We start from the raw sequence: 14563 nt of genomic DNA, 5'->3' as shown, positions 1-14563 counted from the left end.
TAACCCTAACCCTAACCCTAACCCTAACCCTAACCCTAACCCTAACCCTAACCCTAACCCTAACCCTAACCCTAACCCTAACCCTAACCCTAACCAAGTCCAACGCTGGCCGCGCTGTTAACCCTAACCCGGAGCCTGCGTAAATATTAAACAATACGCTAAAGGGGCGCTAAGTAGGGATTACTTTAACGCTTACTTTAGCGTATAGCTTAATAACTCCGCGAATATAGATCGTAAAAGTTAGTAAAGGGTACCGTTGAATAGCTCTTTTTATTACGAATCTAACGGTATATTTTATTATTTTATACGACTAATATTCGTAAAGTTATTAAATTATCACGTGATTAACGCACCGACGTTTTTTATATGGGCTGGGGGGGTGGCCAGGTTAAGTGGGAGATGCGTTAAGGCTATTATATAAATTATTATACTTATATATATATTTATTAATTTAAATAATTATTATTATTTAACTTATAAATTATAATTACCTTTAAACCTATAAAGAACTTAATTAAAATCAACTATTATATAATAATTCTCTTTTCTTCTTTATATTTAAATTAATATATAATTTTAACTATTATATAAAGCTTTACCTTTAAAAGTAAAGCCTTTATATAATATAAATAATTAAAGAAAAGAATAATTACTTAATAAGGCTTAATGTTACTTTATTAATAACGTTAATCCTAATTAAGAATTAATATTTAATATAATTTATATATTAATAATATTTATTTATTAAGTATTAATTCTTAATTAATATTAATATATATTTATTAATTAATTTAAAATTTAATATTAATATTAATACTTATTAATTAATATTAATAGTATACTTATTAATATTAAAATATTAGTAGTATATTTAACGAACCTTATACTTAATGGAAAGGGTTTGGAAAGAGTTTAAAAAAGGGGGAGTGGAAATGAAGCGCCTTAGCCCTTATAAATTATCTAAGATAACCAGCGACGCTGTCCGCAGGTGACGCCAGCTGTCCGCATAGGTGGGCTGGATACGCGCTTCCACTTTCGGTATCTTTAAGCTTCCAACTCTTTAACACTTATATGCACCATTCATCGGGTGCAAGTATCTATGCTCAACGAATGCAAATCTTAGAGAGGTGATCTAATATAGGGCATTAAGGCATCGGCTAGAAATACGAGCGAATTGTTGGGTAGGTGTGATGACCGAATCACCGATACTTGTGAATTAATTGTGGTAGATCAAAAACTTGCTCCGCTGCTGGAGGTATATGACTGATTCGGCTTCCCCCGTGGCAGTGCGCGGCAGGAGTGGCAGTCCTGGAATAATGGCCGAGCCTAAACTAACTTGCTAATATAAGAGGTCTGCTAGACAGCCGTTTCTTCCACAGACCAGGCGTAGTTAAAGTTTTGGGCGGTTAATTCAAACCTTCTTCTTGCTACATCGTCAAGTACGATAGGAAAGAAATTGAATATTAGCGTGTGTATAACAGGCTCACTTTCGATCGGATCGTTAGCAAGCTATTAATATAGCCAATAGTGCCGTAGATTTTTTAACAGTTGGCGCGGAAGTTATAAGATGCAAATATTGGAATATGGGTCATAATCCTGAGAAGAATAACACTATAGGCGTATGGCTTCACGCACAGCTAATCTACACGGCCTCTTTCTCCTGAAGAGACACTTGGGTGGGGTCAAGGAGCGTCCCACATTAGGCTATATTACAAGAAACTGGTTGGTCGCCAAGAGGGGACATTCGTCCTTTGGGCTGTAGATAATGACATGGCCAATGACAGGACTTTTAACAGTTGCATATAGCTATCCCCGCATCGATTACCAAGCCTGCCCGACGAGCCTGTCGAGCTTTACATTAAACATCTGAGCATAGGTAGATAATTCATAATGGCTCAGCCAGGCGTGGTTATCTTAAGTGTCGACGACATTCGTAAAGAAGCTGCAAAGAGACTAGATAGAGTCACGCTAAGTTGGGAACCTCTCTTGAAAGTATTTATCTTTAAGCTACTTTGAGCTAACCAATATGGTTATGTAGACTTCTTCAATGATGGTTCAACTGATCAAATCACGGTACTTGAAAACGTCACGGCTTTTTCCAAGTATCGAATCCGGCCCCGCGTCTTAAGGGATGTGTCAAAAGCAGACACAAGTGTGACGGTTCTTGGCCGGAAGATAGCATTTCCATTGGGTGTGTCTCCAGCTGGTATCCAAGCGATGGCTCACCCCGATGGCGAGCTCGCTACCAGCCGTGCTTGCGCAAGACGGGGTATAAACATGGGTGTTTCATCATTTGCAAACTACTCAATTGAGGAGATCACGAGCGCCGGCCTCACTGTCGGCCCCATCGGCTATGTGATGCAACTATATACAATGAAAGATCGAGCATTGCAGGAGCGGATAATCAAACGTGCTGAAGCTGCTGGGTGTGTTGCTATATTTCTAACAGCCGATAGCCCTGTACTTGGTGTTCGGTATAACGAATGGAGGGATGACTTTCGGACACCTGTTGGCCTTGATTTCCCTATGCAGGACAAGACGTCCGAGAAGATTCAAGCCCAAACCCATGACGACGGCTTCGTCGCTTTCAATTCGGATGCGCACTCTTGGGAATACGATATCCCCTGGCTCCGGAGCCGGACAAAAATGCAAATTTGGATTAAGGGCGTGTTAACAGCGGAAGACGTTCTGCTTGCGCGTGAGTACCGATGCGATGGTGTCATTGTGAGCAATCATGGCGGCAGGCAGCTCGACGGCGTCACGGCCACGCTTGACGCCCTCCCCGAATGTGTTGCAGCTGCCGATGGCAAGATTCCCATTCATATTGACGGCGGGTTCCGAACTGGCGCAGACATCTTCAAGGCTATTGCTCTAGGTGCCCAATGCTGCTGGGTAGGTCGGCCAGTGATGTGGGGCTTAGCAGTAAGTGCATCGTAATAGATCATATGATTGTTTTCTAATAAGATCCAGTATAACGGAGAGAAAGGAGTAGAAAAACTCCTTAACATTTTATATGAAGATTTTAAACGATGTATGAAGTTGGCAGGTTGCAAGAGCATTTCGGAGATCTCGCAAGCGTCTTTAACCATTTCTGGACAGGGTAGACCTTTAACCAAGTTATAATCTATCATTAAGATATAGGATTACGCCTTTATATACAAGATTTACCTTTAAGGACACAGGTCTCGCTAATAGAATGATTTAGGTAGGATACTAAACTAAAGTTACAGGTTGAAAATATTATTATAATAAACCTACTATAACAAGGGTAGAGATATTAGGCTTAGGACTTAAAAGTCAAATTATAATGAATAATTAAAGCTATATAAGTTCTTAACCAACTAACTCCTTAGCTGTTGGTGACTTGACTCCACTCTATATAACTGGTTTGCTAATCTAGACCGCCTAGGTCTTTAGGGTCTGTTTCAAGAAGCGAAGTCTATATAAACTCACTTTCCAATATTATTGCCCAATATTGCCCGTATGTCTTGAAAGATCATGAACAGCCTGTAATGGTCCTCCCTACGGCCGAAGTGCAAGGCGAACTGCATATTCAGCTGGCATAAAGGTTGTGCGTGTAACACCTACCGCATGTATGTTTTTTAGCATGTTTCCCACTAACCTATAAGCATCAGAATTAAACACAGGCCCTGCTTTTGAGAAGCGCCGCACATGATATCGCCCAAAGCGTACAGGAGTGCATCGCATGTCTCGAAAGTTTGGACAGCTACTGTACAGAAGTGGATGAGGGTCCAAGAACACCCTTACAGTTGGTTGTCGAGTATGACAATATAAATTTAGCATTCCTTCTCATCCAAGTCGGAGCTAACATAATTGTACCAGCATCGAAGCATTATGGGGCTACAGAATTGCAATTGGCAGCTATAAGGGGATCTATCAGCATAGCGAAAATGTTTTTAGAATGTGGAGCTAATGTGAACGCACCAGCAGCGAAATACGAAGGCCGTACAGCTCTCAAACGAGCTTCGGAACACGGGAGGCTTCATATAGTGCAACTATTACTGGAAAGAGGAAAGGGCATACGATGGAGAAGGTATATTAAGTAACAATGGTTAAGCTTTCTTCTATAACAGAACTCTACGTTAAGGAAGTGTAGACACATTACCGAAGTTGGATAAGGCCTGTATTTAGTCTATCTATGAACATATGCGAGTTATCTTTGGTGTTTGAATGTAATGTTAGTGTGAATCAAGTCTAAACTTACTTGCTAACTAACACTTTATAAGAGCGTGGGATATTGGATGCAGCGTACATGACACAGCTTCCATGCTTTAACTATCTATGAGGCTGCTATCAGCCAACGTTATACCTACTACATAATCAAGATGCGTACATTGGTATCTCTTACAAGGAAGTCAGAGCCTGTGGTAGTGTTACAGTATCATCTAGTGTAGCATCGCCCCCTTTGGAACAGCATAGAATAGTTGCACAATAGACGCATACATAACATTATTTTGCTCCAATATTTGCTTCCATCTCGAAGTCTACCGGTATTTTATCCCAATTCTCACTTTCTATGATCTGTCTTGGGAAAGCTTCCATGGGTGCTGTTACTCCATTACCCAAGTAGAATGCTGACAGCCACTCTTATGTACCTGCGGGCGTATCCATTACGTTCAGCCGAGCGTTGATATATACGTCGCTTTGGTAAACCTGGCTGATTCGTGGTCGAGTGGCATAATCGCGTTTTCGAGTGAGCCGCCGTAACGGGCCGATCTGCCTACGCGTAACTACCTATGTGTCAGTGGTATGTAATATGGATACGAAGGCCACTAGCTGCATGCCATATTGACACGCACTGAATGCATCGTCCAACCACGCACCTTGAGAACATCTCATCATCAGCTAATTCGCCGTAATATGATTAGGTATCATACCAAGTAAGCATGGCCCGCCGAAGGTATCTCCAGCCGCAGAAAAGCAATCGCAGATCCCCAGTCCAACGTCCGGGTGAGGTAATCAGCAGCGAGGCTTTTGGCAGAGTTGGACGGGACAAATGCCCGGTGCCTACATGGATTACCTATGTGCTTGTTGAGAATGCATTGTATTGGCATGCTAACTCAAACTAGACTGGCTCGGGACTCTCGCCTAATCCCAGTCCACGCTGGTGTTCAGTACAGTCCCAGCTGCAACTCTACCCTAGGTTCTACCCATGTCGTTGGGTTGGCACACTCGGGGTAGAGGGTTATAGGTAGATGGTAGGCTAGTGCTGCTGAATCCCTCAACCCATACGTGACGCAGGTGGTGTCATGTGGCTTACAGTACGGATATTCCATACTACAGCTATGATGAACATCGTGAAAGAGACCGAAAAGCACTAGGTTAATCGCGCCAACCTTGCTATTGGACTAGCCTCTTACATCAGATTTTCAAACGACCAGATGTCTTCAAAAGGTCTTAATCAACGATATCTTGGTCTTCTTATGCCTGTAGACATACGTGGGGCTACAGGTGCACTGCGCGATGCTACATCGGGACCTCGGCGATATTTAGTCAATAAGTGTAAGCCCATAGCTCGCCGATGTGGTCTTGCAGTACCGAGGAAGCGATTCAAGAGTCCATTCTCCCCGAATTGGCAACATGAAGAAAGCGAAACGCATACAGTGGCTTAGGCCATTCGAAATACTTAGGCAAGCATAACCGCTCAACACTGAGATTTGAGTGCTGCCACACATTTTGAAGCTACTGTGTCGCCGTCTATTAGATCGGCGAAAGCTGTAAGCGTTGTTTATCGATGCGCCGTAGCCGACTAGGAGCATCGCAGTGTGTAAGCTTACTCTAGCCTGGCTTAGCCATGTCGGCCTCTTCTATCCTGTCGCCCTCCCTTTTTGGTTGTGATGGCTAGGATGAACATGCATGACAAGTAGCTCGTTCAGATCAGTTTACAAGTGTATTTAGTACATAATCAAGATCCAGATCATCCTAATTCAATAGTATATAGCTGACTTCACCGAGACATATTCCCCAAAACTTCCCCATCGCTCTGCTGCCAGGGATAAATGTCCTCGAGTGACTTGATGAGCTTCTCATGCTGAGGTGATCTTGGCTTGATCGCGTTCCTGAAAGGCGAGGGGTGGCTCACGACGCCAGCAAGGAACTCCGGCTTGCATTGCCCGTCCTCCCCATTTTCTGGTCTGCTCATGTTAAAGACCGCTAGAGATTGCGCGATCGTGAGGAATAAAGTTGTGTCGGCGAGGTAGCTCCCCGGACATACGCGCCGCCCAAAGCCAAAGACGAATTTATGCGGATCGGGCTCCGGTGTGTGGCCGTCTGTAGCCAAGAATCGTTCAGGCTTGAAGGCCTCGGGATTGGGGTGACGGTCGGGATCGTGCGTAAAGTGCCTGAGTTAAATGATAATCAGACATTGCTATCTCGGGACGGGCATGGTTAAATGCGCATTTACTTACCAAACATTCGCAAAGACCATAGAGCCTTTCGGAATGAAGTATCCTTCGCATATATCGTCTTCCGTGCTCTGATGTGGGAGACCCATTGGGGCCACTGGGTGCCAACGAAGCGTCTCTTTGACGATAGCATTAATGTAAGGGAGCTCATTGCGGTCCGCTAACGTAGGTAGCCTGGCGTTTCCTACGACGCGATCGATCTCATCTTGGGCCCGTCTCTGCACCTCGGGATATATCGTCATCGCCAAATAAAAGGTCGCAATAGCTGAGACCGTCTAAAGACCTATGTCAGAGGCTACGATGTATCGGTTCATAGACGACTTACCGTATCTGCCCCTGCGGAGTATAGAGACATAGCCGACCACTTATTGATGTCATTGACCTCGGGGTCTGTGTCCTCACCCGCTTCAATGAGGCGAGACAGGAAAGATGCTTGATAGGTACCTTGTGCCATCTGGTGCTTGACGAATGTATAAGGCACGTCTGTCACGCGCATAAGCTCAGAGGCCCATTGGCGAGCAGTCTTCTTCCAGGACGTGCCAGGCATCCAGTCCGGGAGCCCATTCACTATTCTCCAGTCAATCATCGGTCGCGGAGTACGTGGCTGATCGAGTCGTGCTTACAGAACGGGAGCAGATCCACGATGAAAGCGCCTGGCACTGCAGCACGTGCAAACTTGTCCATGGCATCGCCAACCATAGTAATCAGGACATCGTCTCGATGCGGCTCCGCCGTATAGCCGTAGGCGATCTTCAGGACAACTGTACCAACCGCCCTGATCCAAGATGTCAGTAACGAGTCCCGTGCTGCTTTAAAGCAATACAGTAACAGGGGATAGGGACTTACTTTCTGATATGGTCCAAAAGGTTTTCTGGGCTTCTTAGGACGTGAAGGAGAAAGTGACCAGCTTCGGCTGCTTGCAAGTCACCAAATTGTGCCACAGCCGAATTGGAACCGATAACACGCGCTAGGTTCTTGCGCATAGCCCGAAATCTTTTGTTATACGGGGACATCCCGATCGTGTTCTCCCATCCTACCCTACGATGGTAGGCTCCGTGTCAACAGTGCGCAAGACAATACAGTGGTGTTAGTCAACGACGTACAGTTCACTTGCAAAGAGCTGTTTAGGCCGCGATGAATACTTCGAGGATCTTGCCTCAAACAGCTCAAATGCAATTTGCGCATCATTGATGATGATGATTGACTGGCCAAAGACAGTTACAGAGCTTATCGGACCTGTTCATTGATGAGGGCGTCCAGCCACGGACATCAGCCAAAGCTCGTATGTATCGGGCGGTCTCATTTATCCAAGTATCATGACTGACCGTATAGCTTTTTATGTTCCAGCCAGTGTTGCGCTTCGAACGCACCGGGCTTGGGCAAGTCGTTCAAGTTCCCGACCAGAGGCAGGCCTTTAGGACCGGGCGGCAGTGGCTGACGTGCCTTGTTCAATTGATTTCGGAGTAGTGTGGCTGCGACATATGCAATGCCCAGGGCAAGCACCAGCGACGGAGCATTCAGCGCCATTCTCAGAGTGGTAGCTGTTATTTCATATGAGGCCTTGATAGATAGCTGCACGAATCTGTATGTCGATATCTCGTCCTTCTTCATTTTCCAAGTGAAGAGAGTTGCTCCACGAGCTTCTCTGGTCTCCGCCCGTAGGCTTCATGCTCTAGGTATACACGTGCTACATACTCCATAATCCCTTATAGTTTGCTCCTCGCCTGGAGAGAACACGTTCTGCATGGAAGCCCCTGGTAATGTAGCCATGCTCATATATCAGGCAATGCAGTTGCAATCAATTTCCAAGGGATTTTGCATTGCATACAATCAGGAGCAAGACGTAACAACGTGGTATATGCCCCCTAACCTAGTAGATTACCATGACACCAGGTGTTACCATATAGCCCAGCATGGTCAGGAAGGCCAGCTACTGCGCCTTGAGAATCCGAGACTCATTGTAATACCGAAGATTCCCTGCCATACTGCGTAGTGCTGCCCAGGGCGGACAACCACCTACTGGTGCAGAACGCATCTAACAGCGGGCCACTCACTCAGCGGGCCATTCAGTAAGCCTCTCGGTACAGCTATCATGAGCTTTGCCGTGCAGGGATTGTTGCCACGACGGACTGTTAGGGGTGGTAGATTAGGCGAGCCAGTTACTTAAGGGTGTTAGCTTAATACAACCGCCTATTTTCTACTGACTCGAGCCAGAATTCGTAACAGGGCCCCCTCGCGCGCCAGTCGAAAAGCCTCCCTGCGAAGCCTCCGGTAACCCCACCCGGTAACGCATTCTTAAACCCTGGTTGCGCCCTAGTCACAACCCCGGTAACAACCTTGCGAAATCTTTGTTTTTGGTACTGAGCTAACATTCTGTAGGTAACAGGGGCCCTGGACATGGCCCGGACAATTGCTATGTGAGGTTTAGGGTGCGCGGATAACGGAACGTGAGGCGCGAATAACCGTGCCGCATCAAGAAACGGTTTATTAAGCTGTCCAGTCTCTGTCTCCCCTGCAGACTAACACAACGTCGCAATCGCGTAGGTAATCCCTGGGGTATCATGCAATCACACACAGCTCGTCCTGCGCAGATACACAAGTCCCGGGCAGTAAGCACTCGTGAATGCATCGATGATTTTCTCTTCAGTTACACACGCAATATACAGCGCAAACAGCCCAAGGTAGTGCATAGTGCAGGGACCAGGGCAGCGCATATAACAGCTGATATGGGAATTGCTCGGGGTTGTGTAGGGTATGCTAGCAGTGCCATACTTCGATTGGGTGCTGTGTTTCCTATTCCCTCCCTCAGGGGGATCGTCTATACGTAGGAGGAACAGAAACCGAACCAACAGCACAAATAACGTCAAGCAAAAGTTCCATTCTCCTATATGAAATTGGAAAAGAAAAGATGAGTGCGACTTTCCAAATCTGTAGATCTCATCGTTATGTAGCTACTAAGTGCCGGCATAGTAAGATTTGCTTGCAGTTAACTACCATCCATCATCCCATATAGAAATGGCTCCATGTGTTCGCTCTTAGTCTTTTTTTACCCTATGCACGAAGTCGTCCTACATCTTATTCATGACTTCTGCATAGCTCTATTCCCCATCGGAGGACATCGTTTGAGCAACATTACTGTCGAAGCCGAACCGCATTGTGTAGGGCATTAGCTACACACCTCCAACAACTAACCCAACCCGATACGCCTCGCCGAACTAATTCGCTGTTTTTCTTGCGTGTCCTCCTGTATATATTGTCGCTAGTTGGGCGGCTGGCAGTGCGGCCAAAGTTCGTCATGGGGGTTCTTCAGGTCTTATGTGTCTTTGCTGCCCTTTTCGGGTCCTGTTTCGCTCAGATCCAGCTTATACCCACACTTCCAAGCTGTGCAGTTAGTCACACTCAAACGCTACTTATGTCTTCTAACGTCGAACTAAATGGACGGAACTGTTGTTAGGCCGAATGCTTCGAAGCAACGTTTCCTAGCTCCTCGTGTAGCTCCTCGGATCTTGCATGTCTCTGTGGAGATGTTGCCTTCTTGGGTGCCGTTCAGAAATGCGAGGCTCTAAGCTGTACCATAAAGGAGACATTGAGTAAGAATATCCTATCCTCTTCAGTCTTCAGCACTGCGAATTCCCCGGGCACGGGACCTCAAGCTAAGCATCCAATAGCATCTACAAATGCCACCTTGTCAGCTTGTGGTGTTCCCAGAGGCGATGTATCCACTACAGTTCTTGCAATTCCAGCCTCATTTGGATCGCTGGCGATCCTCTTGTTCTTGCTTCGCATGTTCGACCGAGTCTATCTTATGAAACTTTCTCCGGGTTGGGATGACTACTTGCTCACGGCTGGAGTGGTGAGGATCACAGAAGCTTTAGCTATCTCATAGTCGCTGACAATTCTCACTGCTCAGGTACTCGGAGCGGTACTGAACTTCGTCTGTTATCCTAGTAAGGAACCGTATTCTATACCTGATGTTCATCGCAGAAATCTGGCTAAGTCTTTCTCAGTGGTCCATCACGGAATGGGAGAGGACTTCTGGAGCATCCCTTTCCCGGACATCAACATTACTTTAGAGGTGAGTGTTGAGCGTCACTATTATTGGTCCGCTGGTTGTGGTTCACTTGACTGATTTGTTTGGCCTAGCTACTTTATGTGGCCGAGATTTTCTACTTCCCATCCGAAATGTTCACTCAGCTCTCTATTCTCGCTTTCTACCGTCGGATTTTCGCGAATACATCCACGCTACTACAAAGGGGGTCTATCTTCTTGATGGTGTTTGTAGTGTTATTCGGTGTTGCCAATACACTAGTCATTATCTTCCAATGTACACCAATCGACTTTTTCTGGACTGGCTGGACGGGAGAAACTACTGGAACATGTATTGACATCAACCTGTTTTCCTGGGCCCGGGCAGCCATTGAAATTGCTGTTGATATAGCTATCATATCCCTACCTCTACACGATATCATAAAAACGCAACTGAGCTGGAAGATGAAGATCCAGGTCTTTATCATGTTCGCTCTAGGATTTGTGTAAGTGCAATTTCTCTGCTGTCATTCGAGTGGATTAAGGAATCAGCTCAATATGTGAGGATACCGCCCATTAAATTTCGGCTACTGATCTCATTTCAGCGTGACTATTGTGAGCATCTTGAGATTACAGTCTCTTATTCAGTTTGCCCAGACCATGAACCCAACCTGTAAGTCTCACCATCTCAATACGTCGGATATCACATGTCTAATGGACATGTTCTCTTACACAATTAGATGATAATGCACCCGGCGTATACTGGAGCGTCCTAGAATGTGATATCTTCATCATCAGCGCTTGCCTGCCGAGCATACGCTCAATCACGTTGAAAATGTTTCCACGCTTCTTTGGCACGAAGAGAGGTACCAACATCTCAGGAAAATATTATCGCCATAACGATCGCGACTCAAACAACACATCATCCTCGCACCATCTAAAGTCTCTTTCCAAGCAGGGAAAGATTCTGAAAAGTGTTGATCTACATATATCCCATGAAATGAGAGAGACCGCTGATGACAAGGAATTGCTGGACATCCCGCCAGGCCATGTGTATGGAGTGTAGAACAAGAATTGGAGATATTATGCTGGATTAATCTATAATTTATCACACAGGCCGGTTCTGCGAGAGCTCCTACCGTAGGGGCATTGCATGATATTTGTTTTCGCATGGAATATTTTGAAGCCATGGTGCTCGGGCTAAGGCTATAGCTATACTACCATACACTGAGTAATGACATTCCGGCAAATCCATAGGTTTCTTAAACCTTGCTACTCCCCATCTAACTTAGGATTGCTGAGAACTACTAAAGTGTGCATATGAAGAGGCTGGCGTGAGATAAGAGCTACGCATTAGGGTACTACCTAAGGTCAAACTTATATGTAGTCAAGACGGCTTCTTTTCAGCAAAAGCCTACCCATCCTATACATGCTGCTCGCGATACACTCTCCTGTTCCCCTCCTTCTACTCACAGCTGGCATCCTCCTTTAAATGAAACTTTCTCTACACATCAAACACATACCAAGTCCTCGGTACTCATACTTGGAACTCTTCTTGAGGTGAAGTCGACAGCTATCTTCCTTCTGATATTCTACCCCAACTTCGTGATATGACATGCAGCTGAATGCAGCCACCGTCACTAGATTGTCACCCCCCTCTTTGCGAGAAAAGATCGACATACATGGACACCAAAGACCGATAAAACATCCCATTCCCGTACTACTTAGGTTTCGTGTTGCTCTCAAAGAATTTGCGCTATACGTACGCCAGCCCTAACAGTCAAGCGAAAATTTTCTGAGTGAAGATCAACACAATATAGACTGGTCTTAGTCTCTAGCTAGAGAAGTTATCCCATTGATGCTTATATAAGTAATCAACAATATGCACCTTTCGGTGATAAGCTTACATGCATTGCAACCGTTTCATAACCGAGCAAACCACCAAGCCACATCCCAGTAGTCGCCGACTCCAACATGACTGACATTGACTCAAGGTATATGCAGGGTTACCGGAAATTGTCGTTCCTTTGCACGACATCATGGAAGGCACATCTTTGAGGGTCTAAATCTCGCGATACTATGTAGGGGGAAAAGATAGATTACTAATACTAGTTCAGAGTGTGTACTGTAACTTGAAAGATCACCTCACGCGTTGTCTTGCTGTGAAACGTAATTCTATAACTGCGTCGAGGGCGTAGAGCTATCTGTCTTGTCTACATAGGCGCAGACGGCTGACCAACCTGACCATACTTTCTCAGTACCGCGTTCCGGGTAGAACGTTGTTTAACATGTGCCATTCTGACAATAGAATCTTGGCATCTGATTTTGGCAGATTTCAACTAGACTGCTATCGATCAGAACGATCAACCTAATCCATGAGGCGCACACTAGAATGTAGGCTGTTTCTTCCCAGCAGTGGGAGTGAATATAGACATACAGTCCAAAGAGCCCATAGCTTGAATGTACGCTTATCTGCTGAAACATCGCGAAGAGTCAAGATGCGAACCGTGATAACCATGCCTAGTATAACCGGGACAGAGTAGCCAAACCAGTCTTCGCACAAGTGTAACCCTAGAGAGAACGGCACTATGAAACTGATAGGTTAGTGACGTAATATGGGATTTCTGCCGTGCTGGGTTTCCACAGAGAGAGGGGCAGAGGCGTTTTGTATCCAAGGAAGAGTGTTCTAAACGAAAACGGGCGGAGAGAGAACATCCACTCACTAGCTACGCTCCAAAATAGAACCCCTGCGCCAACGGTCCACCGTGCAGCGCCATCGCCCAGCACAAGCGGCGCCGTTGAACGCCCACGGACTGCATCGCCCTGCTGGTCATACAGATCTTGTGCATGAATCGTACTCATCAACATTCCTCCGCACAAGAACCACCAGCGTGCAGCAGGAGCGGCCATGAATGTCAGATCATGACATGCAACGCGAGTTGCGCCGGCGCCGATCGTGGTGATCCCTAGGGCATTCATCAGGTTCCGGAGGAGCCAGTGGCCGTTTGCCAGGCCGAGATCATTATAAAGCCAGTTGAATGTGAAGAGCAAGAGCGTCTCAGGTGCCACGCCGAGGTAGTTGGAGATCGCTAGCGAGACGGCGATGCTCGCAATAAGCAGTTGGCGAGTTCCCTCCGTGGTTATACGTCCCGCCGTGATGGGACGCCATGGCTTATTGACGATGTCTTCGGCAACCGAGTCGGGGAGCCGCTGATTAGCTAGATCAAGCACGAGGAGTTGAAGCCATATCCACAAGACCACGCAGCATAGTCTGGTGGTGAACGCTATCTGTGGTTCATCGTGCCAGCTTGATGCTGTGAAGCGTCCCGATAACATGGAGAAAAGAGCGAATAATGTCTGCGGCAGAAGTACTGTACTGAAATCGCTAGCCGTGAAAAGGTACAGGGTAGAAAGAGATTCGTATATCCAAAGAACAGCCCTCATTATACCCTATAAGATTAAGGATCTTTCCGAGACAAGACGACTGAAAGGGACCATACAGGTGAATCACATTTGATACTAGCACATACTTTGGTGGTTTGGCTGGTATCTACTTGAGAGGAGATATACTTCTGACTATTCCCATGCGTTAATATTCTTCGGAAAACTGCGGACCTGTGTTTCCCCGGGCACAACAGATCAATAGGCCATATTTCTTTCTAGCTTGATTTGATGGTACTATGGGTGATGTCAATAGCGTCTTGGAAATATTCGGTCTATTTTTATGATAGTCTCTTGAGCCTTGATTCTCTACACCGACACGGTATAAGATTAAACGACCGATCGGCCGTATTTCAGGATTTCTTCTTTGACAATATTGCCTTCAAATTCAGCGAAAGCTCCCTGGAAGAAAACTGCCATTTAGAGTTCGCAAGCACAGTAAACCTTAAGCAACTATTACTAGCGACGCTAGATTGAACATGGCAGTTTGTCGGTCTGTTGTAGTTCCCGCGAGAGACAAGACTACACCTAGGAAACATTCAAGCATGGTACTTCCCAATTTGGGATCAATGTTTCTAATCTGTCAGCCCGGTTACCGTTTTTAGGCTGTCTATCAAGTCTCAGGGCAAATCATGCAAGAAGATGAACCTGACTACGCACTAAGACTGTCC

General features: G+C 45.9%; 4 protein-coding genes across 4 annotated transcripts; 2 read left to right on the top strand and 2 right to left on the bottom strand.

Moving 5' to 3' along the window:
• The first annotated feature begins 1820 nt into the window (after nt 1–1820).
• On the top strand, nt 1821–3283 carry F5B22DRAFT_616777 (uncharacterized protein). Its single transcript, XM_047975605.1, has 3 exons — nt 1821–1972; nt 2039–2922; nt 2971–3283. Exons 1-3 carry the CDS (start codon nt 1891–1893, stop codon nt 3121–3123), a joined length of 1119 nt encoding a protein of 372 aa, XP_047828529.1. The 5' UTR covers nt 1821–1890; the 3' UTR covers nt 3124–3283.
• A 2685-nt stretch (nt 3284–5968) lies between these two features.
• Nucleotides 5969–7952, bottom strand: F5B22DRAFT_638020 (putative cytochrome P450 oxidoreductase OrdA-like protein; the record flags this gene model as incomplete). The annotated part of the gene is made up of 7 exons (XM_047977525.1): nt 5969–6362; nt 6429–6700; nt 6751–6992; nt 7049–7200; nt 7272–7463; nt 7529–7661; nt 7751–7952. 7 exons carry the CDS (start codon nt 7950–7952, stop codon nt 5969–5971), a joined length of 1587 nt encoding a protein of 528 aa, XP_047828528.1.
• A 1619-nt stretch (nt 7953–9571) lies between these two features.
• Nucleotides 9572–11989, top strand: F5B22DRAFT_326580 (uncharacterized protein). The gene is made up of 8 exons (XM_047970748.1): nt 9572–9813; nt 9880–10015; nt 10094–10278; nt 10336–10372; nt 10433–10500; nt 10569–10957; nt 11057–11124; nt 11192–11989. The coding sequence occupies exons 1-8, from the start codon at nt 9721–9723 to the stop codon at nt 11515–11517; spliced, it is 1302 nt and encodes a 433-aa protein (XP_047828527.1). The 5' UTR covers nt 9572–9720; the 3' UTR covers nt 11518–11989.
• An 830-nt stretch (nt 11990–12819) lies between these two features.
• F5B22DRAFT_658119 (UbiA prenyltransferase family) lies at nt 12820–14066 on the bottom strand (the record flags this gene model as incomplete). Its single annotated transcript, XM_047980101.1, has 2 exons — nt 13175–14066; nt 12820–13022 (listed from the first exon to the last, which is right to left on the bottom strand). Exons 1-2 carry the CDS (start codon nt 13893–13895, stop codon nt 12820–12822), a joined length of 924 nt encoding a protein of 307 aa, XP_047828526.1. The 5' UTR covers nt 13896–14066.
• Nucleotides 14067–14563: the final 497 nt, after the last annotated feature.

The sequence above is a fragment of the Xylaria bambusicola genome (assembly GCF_022495145.1).
Source record: "Xylaria bambusicola strain CBS 139988 unplaced genomic scaffold F5B22scaffold_38, whole genome shotgun sequence".
NCBI classification, from domain to species: domain Eukaryota; kingdom Fungi; phylum Ascomycota; class Sordariomycetes; order Xylariales; family Xylariaceae; genus Xylaria; species Xylaria bambusicola.
This window is presented reverse-complemented; position numbering and strand designations above follow the sequence as displayed.